The sequence below is a fragment of the Scleropages formosus genome, chromosome 16 (genome assembly GCF_900964775.1).
Source record: "Scleropages formosus chromosome 16, fSclFor1.1, whole genome shotgun sequence".
Lineage (NCBI taxonomy): Eukaryota > Metazoa > Chordata > Actinopteri > Osteoglossiformes > Osteoglossidae > Scleropages > Scleropages formosus.
Genome location: NC_041821.1, coordinates 18,131,358 through 18,150,998, shown reverse-complemented (window position 1 = coordinate 18,150,998; position 19,641 = coordinate 18,131,358). Strand labels below are relative to the sequence as shown.

Here is a 19,641-nt window from a genome sequence, read left to right as displayed (position 1 = left end):
CATACAGATAACTCGTTTAATACCGCAATCACGTTATAGGTTGGAGACCTCAGGTGGAGTCTTACCTTCAAGTTTAAAATTTGTACCATTGTGTAATACAATGGTGTCTTCAGTGTGCAGGCATGTTATTAAAAGACATGCTGATGTTACACAGGGGTAAACACTCGACTGTCCCACTTTTTGGAACGTGTGGCAGACATCAAGTTCAGAATAAACATATATCTTCAAAATAGAATGCAGTTGATTAGGTAAAACATGAAATACCTTGTCTTTGCACTGTTTTTGCTTGAACACAAGTAAATTTACAAATTACTCCTGTTTCCATTAGCATTTTCCATACTGTGCCAACTTTTTTGGAATTGGGGTAATAATACAGAGTTTACCTGAAAGATGAATATGTATAAAGAAAAGACACTAACATGCTGGATACTTAATTTACTAACACGACTTAATCTCACTTCTCACACCTATATTGTTTTAGTGCATTGTACTGCCATCGAACGATTATGGTCATAAACACTTATGCACCATTACAGAATGGGGGTGCGGTGGTGCAGTGGGTTGGACCGGGTCCTGCTCTCCAGTGGGTCTGGGGTTCAAGTCCCGCTTGGGGTGCCTTGTGGCAGACTGGCGTTCCGTCCTGGGTGTGTCCCCTCCCCCTCTGGCCTTACGCCCTGAGTTGCCGGGTAGGCTCCGGTTCCCCGCGACCCCATATGGGACAGGCGGTTCAGAAAATGTGTGTGTGTGCACCATTACAGACTGAAATTTCACAAAATCTACATGTGAAGAAACTGCTATTCAAACATAAAATGTTTGTGTTTTTGAAAATTTGTATCTCAGGAGTTGGCAGCTCGTGCCGTACTGTTGTTACCGCTTAGCTGCTTAAATGTCAATAAGACTTTTTATAATTTCAGAAAGTTTTTTCTTTTTTTTTTTTTTTACATAGGAACAATTCCACCAGCTGTATATTTACTGAAGCGATTTAGAAAGTGATGTTCTTAGTTGTGTGGCAGACTTGAAACCTTCTGGCCAAAATATCAGTTCCCCAAGAGCATTGCTATTCTATAGTACATTCATGGTGCAAGAGGTTTTCCTCTGCGAAGCCCTGCGCAAAAGGCTGGAAAGGGGAAATCAGAGTGCTGACCGGGGAACCCTGGTGTACTTATCCAGCAGAATGATTCCAGAACATCTGTGCTATAGGCACTTCTCTGCCTTACCCTTGCAGCCTCTTCAACTGTGAGATCTGGGAAGCTGCTTTGCCGGGTGAGGGACACACGCAGCAGGGCATCGAAGAGTGGAGCAGCCAGATCAGAGCTCACCAGTCCTGAGAGAGAGAGCTGCTCTCGAACCTCACCAAGCATGTCCTCCACGGACTGAGGATGCCATAAAAGGAAACCACAGATGTGTAATCATATAGAGGGGGGGGAAAAAAAAAAAAAAACTAACTGCAGTCACACATTTGTCTCTCACACAAACTATACAGTATACTGTAACCCCCTTGCACTTAACTATGGTAATTTAAAAGTAAACTACAAAAACAAATAGTATTTTTATGCACGACTATTTTGCCAGCATATTCAACTTTTTATATTTTGTTATGACAAAAATTATTTCTAGCTTGTCATTTGTTATATTTTCATTCTTTCATTATTTGTTGCAGGGTCAGATTGGACCTTCATTCCTTCATACCTTTCATTGTATTTTAAACAATGGAGCTTTTCTCCACTGGGGGAAACCCCACACTTAACAACAAAGTAAAACTGTCCTTTCAAAGCCTCTTTGTTATCTTTTTATCATATATATATAATCCTAATTTGTTCTTAAAAAAGCCATTTCAACCTATTTGTGGACAATTTGTATTTAAACTGTATGGATCTCATTTTTGAAAAAGCGCTTCACCACTAAGTGTTCAGTTTTCCGCTTTGCAAATTAAAAACACATTCCTGCTAAAAGAATCCTTTTCTGTAGAGAGCTGGTTTTTAAAGACTCTTTTACACACTTCAGACAGAACAGTCTGAATAGATTTCAGCTGCTTTTGAGGATGCTATTACAAGCACTCAGGTGAGTGTGATGAATGTGAACCAAACTACAGTTCTGCAAACACCTTCACAAGAGGAAATACAAGAAGTGAAAGAAAATCAGTTCCAGTTTGACAACCTGTAAACTGAGCAGTGACTGTGCTGCTGACAGAATGATTTGTCTTTTCTAAAAACTACTGGTTGAAGTAATGCAATAAAGACAATTGGATTTTGTTTATCAATCATTTCACTGCATGCATTTTATGATTGTTGCAGCAGTGTGTAAGCCATACAAGAACTACTTTGCACTGGGACTAAACTTTTAAAAACTTGCCACTGGATAAAATAACTTGAAAAAAGGTGACTAGTCTACTTATGGAAAGTGTTTTTCCATCCAGGTATGTAATTTCATAAGGCATTGTAGCAGCTTTTAGTTTTATGGGACCCCATTACATGACCGATTAGTATAATTTCAAAAAATAAAAATTAAAAAAAAAAAAAAAAAAAAAAGAGATCTGTAAGAGTAACCATCATGACTTCTTTCCAGTAATGCAACAACTCATTTGCTTAACCAAATAAGAGTTCTAATTCAGTAAACTGAGTAAAGCATATTTCTTTCAGCAAACTAGGGAAATAATACTTAAAAAAGAAAGAAAAATAAAAAGATTTTTTTCCAAATATTGTACCTGGACAGAGAGCTCAGGCTCCATCTTCAGCAGGGTAGAAGACTTAGAATTGTGGAGACACATAGCCAGCAGTGCTTCAAGCAACTGGATGCAATGAAGAGGCCATTCCTCCTCTAGCTTCTTAAACTGGTCTTTGCTCTTGACCCCTGTTTGTCCAGGACTTGGAGAGTCACCTGGGCATTGTAAGTCAGTGTCTCCTATGCCAGACACCAAGTTGTTCAAATCCTGATGTGACTGGCATGGGCTGCCCTTGACCTTAAACTCCCTCCTCTTCTTTGTTCTACCCTCCCTGGTCTTCAAAGCCAGCTTCTGGATGACCATGGTCATTAGACGGGAGCAGACTTTGAAACCACCCAGCCTGAAAAACTGGCTTTGGAAGGTGGGGCTGGATAGGTAGATCTTGTGGCACATGGACCACACGTCAGCTACACGCCACAACTGATCCTTGGGAGGTAATGCCACAGAGTCAGGAGGAAGGCAAGGTGGCCGACTACCCAGGGGCTCGCTGGCTGTGCTGTCATAACCCGAGGTGTCCTCAGAGTCGTTAGCAGAGTCCCTGTCTGAGTCTGCCTCTTTACTCACACACATGAAGGCCACACACAAAAACAAGTTGATGGCACTTAGGTGAACATCACTTGGGCAAGGTCTGGCCTCATCTGTGCCCAAGGCCATCTTGGGAAGGTGGGTCTCCGTTAGGTCCTCGTACACCTTTCTGAGGTTACTGCTGTCCTTCCTGGCAACACACAGGCCTGTTCTGTCTGCTTCTTCCATTGTCACCCCCAGGGTCTGGGTCTCTGTGACATGATCCACACTGAGGATCAGTATCTCAAACACCCTCAGTGCAGGTAACCGCACTGGGTGCAAGTACATTAGCTCTAGTACTTGCTGGAGTCCATTACAACACAGGAACAGGTCCCTGATGACTCTGTGAGCACACGAACAGAAATTGTAGATGGCACACTTCATGACAAGTAGGACATGTACTCATGCAATACTGGCATGCAGTCATATTGTATATTACAGGGTTGTGGATAATGAAAGACAATATTAAGGCAAAGACTCTGCTGGGCTCAAACACAAGAAAAGGGGATATGTACAGTAATTAACCAGCAAAGGAATCCTGTGTCATGTGGACAAATAGTGCCCCAGTAATTAATCTTGTGTATTATTAATTTTAAATAACTAAGAAATCACACAACTGACCAAGTCCAATATAAATTCTAATAAAATGTGTTCCCTGCAAAACCATCAGCATGTAAATTTAAAAGTAGGAATTAACATAAAATTACAGATGGGAACAGTGATGTAAGGAAATGAGTGGTAAACTAAGAGCAGCTGCTCAAAACGTCTCTATGTCGAAGAAAACGGAGTTGCAAACACAGTAAACTATCACAGGGAAAACTGTCAATGTTCCAGAACTTCAGCCTTATACTGCAAATGGCCCAGAGGAAAAGAACACTGCTGTTTGAGCTCACTGCTCCCTTCTCAGAGGGGCATCTGATTAGGTTAAGGAAAACTGCAGCAATGACTCACCTGAACCTGAGCAGCCCTGGCAGGATGCGCATGAAGACCTGCAGCACATCCACAGAGAGGCCCTGGCAACGGAAGCTGGAGGCCTGGCTACAGACAGTGGAGATGCTGAGCTCGCGGGTGTAGCGAGCCAGAGCAACACCACTCTGCAGAACTGGGGTCAGGACGTGGATGCCGAGCTGCAGCTGCACTGCCGCATTGCCACGCAAAAGCAGGTGGCACACATGGCTGGCTGCCAGCAGGCCTAGCTGCGGGTCCTCGTGGAAGACCAGGTCACGGTAGGCTTCCAAGGCACCCCATCTGTGCAGAGCGCCACCCTCTGCGCCCAAGTTGGGAAGGGTGGGAGATGTGAAGCTGTGCTCGTCCCCTGTACACCTCCCCTGTGTGGTCTTCTCCAAGAGGAACAAGTGATGCTCGTTCAGGGAACAGATGCTACAAGAGTCCCGCTGTCTCCTCCTGGGGAGTCGGGCTCCGCCCAGCTGCTCTAGCAACAACCAGCTCAAGAGATTCAGCACACGGGATCGGTGAGCGTTTGGGCTGGAAGCTCGCAAGGTGTCCAGCAGGGGCGCTACTACAGACCAGGGCTCCATGCAGCAGCAGATGCCAGCTAACTGCAGCCCAGCCAGAATCTGCAGGGAGGCTGGGCTGCTGGAGGGGAGCAGTGGCAGGAGGCACAGACACTGGTGCGCACAGGCTGACAGGATGCAGCAGCCGTCAGTGTACAACCCATCCTTTCCCTCCAAGGACATGTCCCTACAGGGCTCACTACAGGCAGTCTGCCTGTAGCCGGGCATGGGCAGCCCAGAAACATCGCGATGATGACCCAGGCAAAAGGCATACTCACAGTGATGGTGGCGGTGCCGAAGACACGTTGCCTGGTGTAGTTGCTCCGCCGTGGCCTGCTTCATGGCACTGATGATCTTTAATATGGTGTAGACAAGACCCTTTGAACACTCTGAGGCCTCTGCCCGAGCCACATGTTCCTCAGTACACAGACTTTCCATGACTAGTATGGATGTCCCACTGAGCTCCAGGCCTCCACGCTGCACAAACTCATGGATGAGCTTGACAACCTGCTGGAAGGAGGAGAGGTCTGCAACTGAGGCCTGCAAGCAATCTAGCAGGACACGCAGCATACCTTCCAGTAGCTCTGGTAGCACCAACAAGCAATGCCAACAGGCTGAGGAGGAAACAATATCCTGAGCCTCCTGCAAACCTTTCCTGGGCTGGACTGGAGAGTGTCGAGCCTGCTTTAGAATGGCTTCCATCAGGCCCAGCAGGCTCCTTCGCAGGTGCTCCGGCAGAGCCTCCCTTTTCCCTGCGTCCGTAGACATGAGGCGCAGAACAGCCCGCAGCAGCATCCTTTGGATCAGGGCAATGGGCTCCTCAGTCCAGCCCTCTGTCAGATCTTCACCGCCAGCAAAACCATGCCGACGCTCAGCAAACTCTGTGAGAATCTCGGTGAGGACAGGCACCACTCTATCAACCAGGTTGATGCTGCGGTTTAAGGCTGTGTCGAATCTGCACACCTTTTCCATAAGTGATAGCAGTACATGGCACAGGTCCAGGGATGAGCACGGTCTACCTTCAAGAATGGAAAGGGTACCAAACATATATGTTTGCGTCTCAGACCCTGGAAGGAGGGGCTGGGCTACATCTGAGGTGCTTATGGGAGCCACGACTGCTCTCTTGCGCAACAGGCGGTCGACCTGCAAGTTGGGTCTGTGTGATCGCCAGTGTCTTCCTCCATGGCCAATGGACTTGTCATCAGAGCTAGTACCGGAGTCTGAGGTAGAGAGCAAGGACTTGGACCCCTTCCCTGCAGGGCACCGACGTCGAGCCTTGCACTGGCGCCGGGACTTTCGTAGGCCTGAGGAAAGCTTCACAAATCTCTGCTTATCTGACTCCGTTTTTCGTCTGCCTGATCCCAAAAGGGCTACATTTCTGCCTTGGTCGAGGACTTTGGCAAGTGAAGGTAAGGAGAAGTCTAGTGAGAGGAATAAAAAAAATTTCAGGAAGGATTCCATTAGAAATGGGCACTTTCTAGCAAGAAAACAATCCCAAACTGACAAGGCCTTAAACAGTGCAACATGCTCCCTTTAAGAGAAACACCAAGTGAACTCAAGTCATGGGGAAAACTAATCCAATGTACTCATACTTCAATTTGCCAAGGCTAGAGGTTAACTAATTTTATTGGGCAGTAGGTAGTAAGGTGATTATAGCTGTCCCCCTTGGAGTTAAAAGGCCTGGGTTCAAATCCCACCTCTTGCTGTAGTGCTCTTGAATAAGGCATTTACACTTAATTGGTACAGTGAAAATTACCCAACTGTATAAATGGATGAATAATTCTAAGCAGCATAGTGAAAAATGTGGTGAGAAGAAGGCTCAGTTAAATTTATCTTTAAAACATTTTAAAAAGCTGTAAGGGTGGCACTACAAATAACGCTGCCACATCACAGTGCCTGGCTGGAGCATGAGAAGGTGGGTTTGATGCCCACTCAGTTTGTGTGAAGTTTGAATGTTTTCCCTATGCCTGTGTAGGTTTTTTCCCCAAGTGCTCTGGTTTCATCCCACGATCCAAAGACATGCAGTTCAAGTGGTCTGGTGATGCTAATTGCCTGGAGCATGTGAATAGGTGAGTGGATGTGTGGTTACCCTGCAACTATCTGGTGACTTGTCCAGACTATACCCCCTTCAGCCTTACGCCCAATGCTCCTGGTGTAGGCTCTGGATCATTGCAACCATACTTAGGACAAGGGATTATTGAAGATGGATGGATGGATGGATGACTGTAAAGACTGTGGCAGAGAAGGTAGCAGTGCTGTCTCACAGTGCCTGGGCTGATTGGGAATAGGTTCAAAACTAGCTCAGTCTGTGTGGGTTTCCTCCAGGTGCTCTGGTTTCCTCCCAAAGTTCAAAGATATGCAGTTCAGATAAACTTGCGACTTTAATTCGTCCATTTTGCACGTGTGTGTGTGTGTGGCTATCCTGCAATGAGCCAGCATCCCATCCAGGGTGTTTGGACGTTTCAAAGGTGTGTAGGAAGTGAACTGTGGATCCAGGTGGGCTGTATCTGCAGGTGCGTACAGGTGCAAGAACTCACCTGGTGCCTTCCCCTCAGGCATGGGTATCCTCCACACCAATGGCAGCAAGGACAGCAGAAGGGTCAGCAGCTCCTCCCGGCAGGTGAGCTCCTGGGAAAAGGGGGGGGGGGCAACAGTATTCTGCACATCAGACACATGCGCATAAAAACAATGAGCCAGTCCTTATTCCAGCAATGTCTCCCAACCCACTTGAAGACCTGCCTGTTTCCTGCCTAACAAAAACAGTATGTGCAGAGCAGAGCAACTACATATATGTGTTTCTAGGGGCACAACGTAAGTAATGCGACACCTCTCTTACCACACGTCCCTCATCACTTTTGTTCTAAGAGCATTTTAGGGATGGTGCATTCCACTTTACGAGGGCAATGTGACCTCATGAGCCTGGAATGAAATCAAATAGAGCTTCCAAAGGGAGGAGACAGGACTCCTGTAAGCACCTCTGACAGAGGCAAGTAAAGATTTAAATCAACTACTTAAATTTTGTAAAGAAGCCAAAGTGTGGAGGGGTTCAGGAGTCCTAGTTTCCCTTGCAGATAGGGATTCTGGACCTTTCTCTTTCAGAAAAATTTCAAAGAGTTTGCAGAGGTTCATCACCTTGCTGCTTAATAAAGCAAACGCTGCAGCCTGAGGACTGTGCATTTCAGTGAGTCTGTGGTGTTCCAATCATATGTGGTGCCAGCACAGTAAATACTGTAAGATAGATGAGTAATTCTGGTAATTCTCCGAATAGCAACACAGGGGTAAAATGTTCTACCATATTAAGACTGACTATGCTTTCATTATTTTTAAGCTTCAAAAGGTCATAAGACAGCAGAAAAGTCATAACCTGAAAAAAGAAAAAACAGACATTGCTTTTAGCCGTAGCTCAAGTGTAGCACTGCAGTATGAGACACTGACAATCTAAATTCAGAAAGAGGTAGCTGCACAGCCAGTTTGTGAATTTAATATTACCTTTGGTCAAGAAATTTACATTATCATTATTTCTTATAGGTATAACAATAAAAGACATGCCTGAGATTGCAGGTCTGACTATAAATAAATATTTATGGAACTGTGGAAGAGAAGAGAAATATTGTGAACCCTTCCAGCATTCAAGAAAGAGGTAAAGAGTCATCTGTTTTGGACGCATTTCTCTCCTGATCTACTGAAACCTTTGCAAATACATCACCACCTGCCACTTTTCATTTACCAACTTTCCATAAGTCACTTCTACACGTAGCTACTGCAGCTTTGCGCAGTGGCAGTATCGTAGCCTATGAGGTTTATCCGAGGCGCGATTATTGCTAGTTGAAAACTTTACCTACTCAACTTGAACTTGAACTTTAATAGCAGCTGTATTGAACAAATAATCTGTGCTTCAATAACTGTAAGCCTTCTGTCTTTTGGTGGAATGCACTTTTTTTTTTACTCAGGGTTGTATGTCACTTGGAAAAAAATTACGCTAAATGCGTAAATGTAAACATAATCAAAATTACGACTAAATAAAGAAAAAGGGCAGAGAACTGCGTAACTGGAAATTGAATCCAAGTCACTTTTCTGGAAACCATTATTCTTACCAAGGTTTCATCAGATGTAAAAATAAAGAGACCGGCAACAAATATAACTGACAAACAGCAGGCATTACAGGACTCGGTATTACTTTTTCCACATGGTTGTCTACCGATTAGGTATATTTCACCTCCTCATCAAATTTTTCACCTGTCCAATTTCAAAACACATTGGAAAGACAAAAAAAAAAATCTAGGTTTAAAATGTCCTTTAATGGACAGGAACTCAACAAAAAAAAAAAATTGTTACAAACCGAGTAGTTACATTTTTGCTTGTAATAGAATTTCAGTGCAAAAAAATAAATTTAGCTCTGAATAAATTAAAAAAGCGATTATGCAGTATTAATAAGTGTCCTAAAAGGAAACTGTCCAAAACAGCAAGATATTGGAGCTATTTCACTTGGCACCTTCTAACAAGGAAATTTCAAAACAAAAACACAGTTGACGCAATTAGATGCATCACATGGCTACTTCATTATGATGGTAGCTGTTGTTTCACATCAAATTTCTTAATGATTTACCTTAAATTATTGCACACCTATCCACCAGACAGATATTAGAACAATTCTACCTCTCTGAACACAAAAAGTGTAAGCAAACTATGTGTCGTGGAGAGTCAGACAACTGATAACATCAAACCCTGCATTAGCAATAGATGGATCACAGATGGACTCAAGTACTGATATACAACAGGACAAGCATCAAGAGTGGTCAGCTGGTTCTCTCGACACCTCATGTCAGGTCATAAGGAGAACTTTAAGGGGTCAGATAACGACAGCAATCAGCTGAGAACTTGAACACATGGGAGGATACACCCAGAGCTACTACTGTTTCCTCCAAAGAAAGGATGGCACCAGCTGTGGTATTGGCAGTATACAGTCACACAAACACAAGTGTGGGCATGTGTACCCATGAAGATGCAGGAGGTAGAGCCAGGAGAAAGAGGGATGTGTCTACAGATACAGTGTGTAAGTGAGCAGGATAGTGATGGAGAGAAGAGTACTTTGCTACTGTGTACACATGACAGTCTGACTGAAAGGCTGGACAACTGGCAGCTGGGTGTGTGAGCTGTGAGAGAGAGAGAGAGAGAGAGAGAGAGAGAGATGGTGGAACCATACCTGGCTGATGACACAGTCCAGGGTTCTCAGAAGTCGGAGGCCCCTGCCCTGGATCAGGTAGCTACCAAGAGCTGCCATATGACCCTCATCTTCCTCCTCCTCAGCCTCTGCACCTCGCACCTCGGCCAGCTGGGCCACCTCACTGCATAGCTGATGGATATCAGTGAGGAACTCCCGTGCCAGGAAATTGCTGGCACTGGCCATGTCCGACTATTCATTGGAAAAATAGAACAAGGAAAAATGTGTGACTAAAACAGCAGAAAGAGAGTAAGCACAGTGGAAGAGTGGTTACATCTACAGAACGAGTGCAGTATCCCAAAAAATACATCAAATGTGTTTCCACCAATATGACTTAGCAGCAAGGAAATGCTCTCCTGAAGCCTCAAGTGTCTCTCCAACTGGAAATGTTATTTCTTTCCTGACCACATACAGTAAAGAAAGCAAGGGAGAGTTTTTACTGAAAGTCTGACACAGAAACATGATGAATGGCAGAACAGTTATCATTTCATGTTAAAATGATGAAGGCTCAGCAGTAAGCTTCACATGGGAACGACCCTCCGTCTGGAGATTTATCGTTATGCAATGGCATTAACCTTTCCCCGCTATATCGTTCCCACGAAGGAGGTTACACACAGCCATACATCATTTTGTATTACTATTTCTCATGTACAATGTTAGAAAAACCTGAACATGGTCACTGTACTCAAGAAAAAAAAAAAAGGGGGGGGGGGGGGGGGGGGATCAAAAAGTACCCTGCTCAAACACCAGTGACACCCCAGATATACACACATGACATGAACAAGTGTAACTAGGCAGACTTCACCAAACACACACTCCCCACCCGTTGAGACTATCGGCTGTTTCACTATTCAGTAAAACGACATCTTTTCAGAGCTGGCGAGTGACGTGTGACTCCAAGGACACGAGGACATGCTCGGAGGTCCAAACCATCTCATGAAAGTCCGTTTATTTTCCAAGATACCTCATAAACCCCAAGAGATTCTTTAGAGAAACACAAATGTATTTTCTTAACGTACCTAACACTGTGTAAGGAAGTTGCTTTTAGGTTAAAATGTACAAAATCCTCTTACTTCAGGTCAAACCTCTAACAGCTTCAGAAAATAAAGGTATCAAACATACTTGGTTTTGGTGAAACATAGAGGCAAATGAAACAGTTTTCTGAGTAATATACACAGAGTGATGTACTGGGTCTTAAACCTTAATCTGTTAATCCCCAGCATGGCAATAACATACCACTCCAGAGGTCAGGAGGACCCACAACCCCACACACACACACACACACACACACACACACACACACACACACACACCAGCTGCTCCAGGGCACAGCAACATCACCTGACAGAAGAGCAGTGTGACAGCTAGGGTACATACTTCGCGCTCTGACATGACTTCACGCAGGCCCACACACATCCCACATGGCAAACTTTTGTCGCGGATGCCTTGATGATTTCTGGTCTCCTACCTCACGAATGAAGCTCTGACACCAATCCATCTGCTACCCCAATTAGAGGCTCAGTATCACAAGCACTGACCTCTATTCAGTCCAGACATCCGCCATGCTGATGGGGGTCAGAGACTCCCCTTCCCACTGTGCCATGACTGTCTCTACTGACTCCATTCCATTCCTCGCTCTGAGGGAAAATCGGGAATTTGCCAGGGGAGCACACAGCTCATTTTGAGACATCCTAGGGTGCTAGGCTAGCCAGGATACACCCAGGATTGAACACCAGTCCATTGTTGGGTACCCAAACAAACACATATTCACACACTACGGGCAATTTAGGGTCACCAATACAACTGAAACATGTCCTAGAACCAGGAAGCTGAACAAAACTGAGGCAAACCCAAGAGGGCCTCAGAAACCCTGATACCTTGACTCACAAAGACATTTTCTGCATTCTTCTCCACTTTGCTCAAATAAATTATGTTCAATCATCAGTCACCGTTAACATTCTCATGTTTTGCTTTATGATGTGAAACTGTGCTAGCCTTATACTGTGAATAAATGTATTTTATTCCAGGGGGGTGCGGTGGCGCAGTAGGTTTGGCCGGGTCCCTCTCTCTGGTGGGTCTGGGGTTTGAGTCCTGCTTGAGGTACCTTGCAACACACTGTCAGACTCTGATGTTCTGACCTATAGGTTTCTGACAATTGAAAGATCCCTGAAAAGGCCATTTAACAAGAAAAAGAGAGTGAATTCCAAACTATCTGAATCAACAACAGTTCATTCATGTGTTCTCTGAAATCCCTTATTTTGGTGAGGGTTGTGGTGATAACAGGATTAACGTGCAGACCACACTTCCTTTTCTGGGCACCTGTTCAGCTCCTGCTGGGTGACCCCAAGGCATTCCCATGCAAGCCCAGGAATAAAATTTCTGCAGTGGGAGATGGGTGTGCCCAGGGGCATCCTGAGATTGAAGCATATCCAGCATACATCCAGTGGACAGGGCCCCTGAGGTATCCTGTCTAGATTCTTGAACTACCTCAACTGGCTCTTCTCGATCTAGATGAAAAACAGTTGAAAAGTTTAACTAATCACAATTTACAACAGACTTCAGATTTGAATAAAATAAAAAAAAACAAACAGACAAGGAGACAGAACTACTGTATCAAATGCAGTTGTTCCCCTTTGTGAGCCCACTTGAAGAGAAGCACCTCCAATGCACCTCTGCCTTTGCAATTAATATTTCAGAACCTTTCAGGTATTTGTCTTCTTTTCACACTATGAGTTATGAAATAGAAAACAGCTCCTAAAGAAACATCAGCTAGGGATGAGCATTATCTTCTTTCCTCTCAGGAGCCCCTCAGTTCTTCCAGCAATTTCTGCTTTCTTGATATAACTCAAGAGTCATGCCAGCACCCTTTCTCACAGGAGTTTGGAGCCACTTCACAGCGAGTGCAGGTAAGCAAACAGCAACGATGGTGATGATGGCACGGCACGCCGGGCAGCACTTTTGCTTTCACTCTGCATCGCACATGTGATGTGAAACATCAACCAGAGCTCACACAGATTTGTAGCAGCTCTTTTGACAGGATGCCTCTCCAGCACTGCATTTACTCTGAAACTAACCTTATGCGATCACAAATCGCTGGACGCTTCAAGCGTACACAAGTCTTCTTGAGACAAAACAAACTGCACCTTTGGCTTCATTCACTTGTGAATAACTTGGTATTAGAAATAAAAGAACCACTGACATTTACAGATAGACTGCTAGATCTTTAAATCATATATGTGCTCTGTGGTATCCAACAGAAAGGACATCTGTTAGGTGAAATCTTTCATTGTTTCAACAATCTATAACACATTTCTGATGTTTACATGAAATCAGATCATTCTTTTCTTTAGCTGTATAATGTAGACAGACTGGAAATTTACCACTAACACAGTAACAGTAATGAAACCATATGCCTAAATGAACATATAAAACAAAATGCATACTAGTGTAACGCACTGAGACAAGATAGCATGGAACCGTCAACTTTACAGCATCATAATCAGAAAACGATCAAAAACCTGTTTTTATAAATTCCACTGTGACTCTGTTTGAACATGGCGATGAAGTGGTATAAGCAACGCTCCTGTACACAAAAAACAATAGCTTGGCCTTATTAATGAAATCAGTTATAGCAAAGGCATGATAAAAGCTGTCTTATATACAGTATTTACTTCAGTCAAGAGTTGTCTGCAGCAATAGCTCCAGTTCGGAGTCCTATCGCAGAGACGAGAGCGTGAGCCAAACAGATAAGAATCCCGGTTATCATGTGATCGGGTAACCAGTAACTCCCACTGTTGTTCAGGGTGGCCTTGGGCCACTGCATTTACAGCTAATGTACTGACTCTTTCACAATGCAAGGCTTGAAATTAACCCAGCAGAACTTCATGAAGTACCGTCACTTAGCAATTTAGATCTATTCCCATTCATAGTTATACTATATGATTTAATTACGTGTGCCCAAACCATGACACAGTACATGGGGGCAAACCCAAGGCAGCACACTCACTATTAAATGTACTGACACATACAAATGGGGAACAAACTCTAGTATTTCTAATGAACTGTTTAATTAACATAATGAGGAAACAGTCAGTAACGACCTTGTGTGAAAGTACCCACAGTGCTGCTGTGGACAAAACTGGTTTAACTTTCAAATTTCAAATCCTCATTTGTTAGAAGATAATATCAGTAAGGGCTTTGAAAACCAGCACATATGTGAAAAACAGGGGGGGGCTGCTTGCTTGAAGAGGAAGGACAATATATGTATATCGCATCCTATCTCACCACTGGCCAGGGTTGCAAAGGACGGGAATGTTTCCGGAAATTTTCTGTGGAAAATTTTGGGAATTTTAGAAATGTTCAGTTTTTGTAACTTTTATTTACTACTTGTATAGGGGCTTTTTAAAATTTCTTACAGGCGGTGGGATGGTAATTTTCTTCAGTGGGTAAGATGAAAAGTAAATGCCTCCAGCTCATACAAACTTTGAGAGCAACCCCCTTTTGGTATATGACCTGTAAAAAAAAAATTAATACTCAATGTCAATAATACTTGTGAAATTTGTAAATCCCATCCTTTAAAACTGCCACCCCTCTCCCTTTTAGAAATGCTGAAAGATAATAGTAAAATTTTAAGCACTTATCTTCACCACGGCTATCAAAGTACATAAGAAATGTTATGAGAAAATATGATGGTGATATAGGTGAAATAACGGGTCTGTGTGTGACCGAACGTGACTATTCTGCCACACAAATTATTTAGATTTTAACTGATTCCATTGAAGTTTCCACAAAGAAATAAATATTGTCACAGTGAGTCTGTTATCTCTTGAAACCTCACTGCTCATCACTTTTGGTCAGTCTCAATCATCTTACTCGATCTTGGTCATCTGAAGTCAATACACAATTCAGAGACAAGTTGCAATTTAAATTTCACAGAGTTAAAGCAGAAGTATTGATTTACCTCTGAAAGATCTTGGCTCTTTCGACAGTAATTGTTCCAAACAGTACTTTGGATGACAGTGGTAACTTGCGAGGTAAAGTTCTGAAATAAAGCTTTACCTTAATAAAGCTCAGGAAAAGTAAAGCTTTGAAATTTCCTTGTTCTTGGCTGGCCCACAAAGATGCAAACTGCAGTTATGATATAGCCACACAAGCTATTAAAGTACTACTCTACCCTCTGCCCAAAAGCTGTTTATAAGAGTAATGCAGTCACCCTTTTACACTGTGTGCAACCGAAATGCTCAGGGGTTTTCGGGGAGTGTCACAGGGAGGAGAGGCTTCAGGAAGCTCAGTGTTGAAGTGCAGTGAATTCTGTTAACTGCAGATAGACAGAAATTTCTGCCATCTTTGTTTTCTTTTTTAGAGGGCTGCCCATGTACAGCTAAGATTATGTAAAATGTGAATAAGATGTGACTGCGCTGAACTCTGAAATCAGCTCCACTTCACAGCATAATAAGCATGCATCAGAGGATAACAATTACAACACTAACATCACAATAATTTTGATTATAATTTCCACAGAAAAATTTAGCTGCAGTGAGACAACAAAAAGGTGAGACATACCCAGAATTTCAGCACATTCTTCGTTTGAGGTCTCTGGAAAGGAGCTCTGAGGGAGAGACGGAGGAAACGGTCAAGGTCCTGAAAGAGGAGAGAATTTCGGAGGGAAGAGAAGAGCAACTCAAAGTTATAGTGATGAACTGGAGACACCAAGAACATTAGTTTATAACGTAGCATTTCGCTTTGCTAGCTTTCTCCAGAAAAATGTGCTCCATGAGTCTCCAAGAAGTACCACTTGGCCTCTAAAATACAGTGGACTACAAACATTAATAACTGAATAAAATAATTAAAAGTAGAAAATTCTCAAGGCGGCATTTGGAAGGATCATAATACAGAAACTTCAGGAAATCTCACTTGGACATGCTATTAAACTTGGAAAAGGGATGGGCTTGTGAAGAAGTCCAAAAAATAAAAAAAAGAGACCGATATAGACAGGGACTCAATAAAAAAAAAAAAAAAACCAAAATCGGTGAATAGTAAAAATTAGTTAATTAAAAAAAAAAGACAAGATCGTGCTCTGTCGTTTTCCGGGCATAGTCATGTGCATGTTGCAGAACAACACATGGAGCCAAAAAATGTGACTCATTTCCTCTTCCTGAGAACGATTCCTCAATCTCTTAAATGCAGCATCGCCCGTGTGCTGTTGATAGAGACTGAGCGCGATTCACCTCTTCTCTCACGCTCATGCATGGACGCAGGCTGTTCAGGAACAAATCTGGAGCGCCTCCTGAACACATTGCACTGAACGCCTCTGAAAACAAAGGCCGATGGCAACTTTCCTCCGTTACCGTTCATTCCGGGCACTTTGATTTGGGAAGACTGAAAATACAACGTTTGACACAAATAGTTATTCACAAATTCCTTTTGCTACCTTGACTGAAAGAAAACACAAGTTGCTCCGTTTTGTCCTCCATGTGGAGAATACACACATTGTTTACCCCTGCAGCCTGTCCTCTCCATTTCCAACCTCTTTATTCCACAAGTCCCATAATTTGGGCACATGCAGAGATAACGGTCAGCCATTTGTGGCACACCGATCAAAACACAAGGAAAATCTCCCGGAGAGCAATGCCTCCATCCATTGGAGCACTCATTCATATTTTCATTGACTCTGCATTCAGTTCCTTCTGACACTGCAATGGTCTTACCCACCATGCGTCGTACAGATTTGTGAAAAGGCAAGGAAGATCGGCCACGGCTGTCCTACACTTCTTATGGCACAGTTTTATTGAGGATCTCCTGGGTCATATGGACACAGCGTGACCCAGCAGCATGATAGCTACTATTCCTACTCAAACACAGGATGGCCATCGGTATGAGTCATGTCCCATGAGACATCCTATGACAGCCAAAACGATTGAAATTTTCTGCTGAGATAAATGAAACTGTGAATTCTGAATTCATAGTATAAAGTATTACTCCATCTAAAAACAGTGGTGTTGTATAATCAGCCATGAGATTTTAACGTTATGAATATACCACTTTAAAACAGGGCAGAGGTCTTGCTTTCATTTCCTTTGAGATATCTGGCTGCTTTGCTGCTAAAAGCTATATTAATTATAGGGACTTTAAGCCCTGGTGCAGGCGACCTCCGAGTATGCTGGTTTCTGTTATACCACAGCTCTTACATAACCACAATTTAGCTGCTGATTCCGTAAACTGATTCACACCAAACTCATTATTGCAAGACGTCCAAGATCATCAGCATGGACTTAATATGATGTTATTTGTAGCTGAATTTGTGCTGGTTCTACAGGTGCTTCAGTAACATCAGCATAATTTATTTGGTCTTTCTGAAAATTGTTAATTAAAACCAAATAAATTAGCTTTAAACACTCTTTGAAATAACCCATACCTGACCTAAATTGTTGAATGTTAAGGAAATAAAATGTATTCACTATCATAATAAATCCAAACCAAGTAATTACCATAGTGACCTATGAAATCATATGGGGAAGCAGGTGATGTAGTGGTCAGAGCCATGGGCCCCAGACTGGGTCCCACCTTATGTTGTAGGACTCTCCATCAAAGTGTATGTAATACTATAAAGTTTAGGGTCCGCTGGCACCCTACTAACATCTCAGGTAAACATTTGCATGCTTGAAATTTAATCCATGCAACGGGCCTACGGCTACAGGATTATTTCCAATGTGACATCCATTTAATATTTCATAATGTATATTTTCAAGACTGAGCTCTATTGTGTGCATTAGCGTGGATTGTTCTGACAAGAAGTTTAAAAAAAAATTCCAAGTCATTGACCACAAGTCAAGTTGGGGTCAGGTTGCTAGGGATATCCACACATATTATTATTTATTTTTTTATATTTCAGTTAAAGGCGGGGTGCGGTGGCGCAGTGGGTTGGAGCTCATCCTGCTCTTCGGTAGGTCTAGGGTTTGAGTCCCGCTTGGAGTGCCTTGTGACGGACTGGCGTGCCGTCCTGGGTGTGTCCCCTCCCCCTCTGGCCTTGCCTTCTGTGTTGCCGGGTTAGGCTCCGGCTCCCTGCGACCCCGTATGGGACAAGCGGTTCGGACAGCGTGTGTGTATTTCAGTTAAAACAAAAACCTGGAATAGTCTGCCAAAGGTATTGCCTATTGCACACTTTATTAATAGTAAAGGACGTAAACAGTGAATACGTTATAATTCCTCTATAGTTCTTAATTTACATTAAAATAATTAATTCACTGAAAAGAAAACTGAAGTGGAGTTGTTAGAACTATGTCTTTCACATGGTACTAGATATTAATAAATATCTGTGGTACTCCTACCCTCAGTGTTACTTTTTCCTTGTGATATCAGAGACTATAGTATCTACAATCAATACCACTAGAATGCAGAGGGGGAAAAAAAAACATCTCTACCTACCTACCCTAATTTTTCTGGTCATGTTACTGGAACCTCAACATTTTTTTTTCCACCTTACCTATTAAAGCTCTACATGGCTTGGCACCACCTGTACCCCTCCGATCTTCAGTCGGTCCGCTCCCCGCCTCGCAACCTTAGTGTACCTGACTCTGGCTTCTTTTGCCCCTCAAACTCCTCTATTCTCTATGGAAGATGCGACTTTCTCCTGCTACACCACTGAGCTCCCCATTCCAGAATTCCAAGGATTCTTCCACTCCAAGTCTCTTTAAATCAAGGCTGAAGAACCACATGATCAGAACTGCTTTCACAAGACACTTTTGTGTGATTCCTTTCTTTTCAGTTCCCTCATCATTTATTTTACTATTATTTGTAATGTATTATTCCTTTGTATAGTTTTTCATTGACATTTTACTTTTTTATGGTGGTAATGTTTTCATCGTAAATATATTCCCTTTTTATATTACATCCTTTTATTTTTTTTCTTTCTGTAAAATGTTTTGAGAAGCAGCTCTAAAAGAAGTATATAAATCAAATTTATTATTACCAGTTCTAATTCAAATTTGACAATGATGTATAGAGACCCAAGAAAATGGATATGACACTAACACGATCTGATTACACAGACCGGATAAAACATTTTAATGGCTAAATTAGTGTAAGGAGAAAAGAGCCAGGCTAAACCGATACGTGTAAATATAAAGAATATATAAAAGAACAGATACCTCAACACCCTAATAAAACAACACTAACCTGAAAGTGAAAAGGAATTGTTCAATCTGCTTTACTTTAAAATAATAAGAAGGTAACTAATTATATTCAAGTAAAAGTTGATCGAAACCTGTTTGAAAAATTACCTCCCTCCAAAAAACTTTTTTGTTTGTATAAAAGAAGCAACAAATACTGAGAAACGAAAGAGGAAACCGGATGCACGTCACTTTGGTGCTGTAACTCTATTGTAACTGTACTTCTTTAAAGTGCAGGCTCAATCAGAGCTCTTATCCTACATGTGCCTAAATAGAAGAAACTGCCAAGACGGGTTTTACGATCCACAGAAAGGCACACTGCACTTATTTCAGTGCATTAAAAAGGAACACGTAAAATCATACATACATATATATCACAATGAGCCATATGAACATGTACTCTGCAGTGCTTGTATGACCTTCTTGTACGTTTTTACAGCCAGACTAAAACTG

General features: G+C 42.7%; 1 protein-coding gene and 1 non-coding gene across 8 annotated transcripts in view; one reads left to right on the top strand and one right to left on the bottom strand.

The window, feature by feature from the left end:
• Nucleotides 1-19,641, bottom strand: part of LOC108933602 (lysosomal-trafficking regulator-like) — a 67,409-nt gene that overhangs the window by 44,764 nt on the left and 3,004 nt on the right. For 6 of the 7 annotated variants that reach the window (XM_029258818.1, XM_029258815.1, XM_029258817.1 and 3 more), the window contains exons 2-7: nt 15,584-15,629; nt 10,004-10,213; nt 7,338-7,428; nt 4,238-6,221; nt 2,705-3,629; nt 1,218-1,373 (exon numbers count right to left, since the gene is read on the bottom strand). In XM_029258818.1, coding sequence (XP_029114651.1) covers nt 1,218-1,373; nt 2,705-3,629; nt 4,238-6,221; nt 7,338-7,428; nt 10,004-10,207 — 3,360 coding nt within the window. In that variant the 5' untranslated portion in view covers nt 10,208-10,213; nt 15,584-15,629. Of the gene's footprint in view, nt 1-1,217; nt 1,374-2,704; nt 3,630-4,237; nt 6,222-7,337; nt 7,429-10,003; nt 10,214-15,583; nt 15,662-19,641 lie in introns of all 7 variants that reach the window. The other variant, XM_029258819.1, reaches the window with a different exon arrangement.
• Nucleotides 8,565-8,752, top strand: LOC114912458 (U4 spliceosomal RNA). The gene has a single exon (XR_003798276.1). It is a non-coding gene; the product is annotated as a U4 spliceosomal RNA (small nuclear RNA).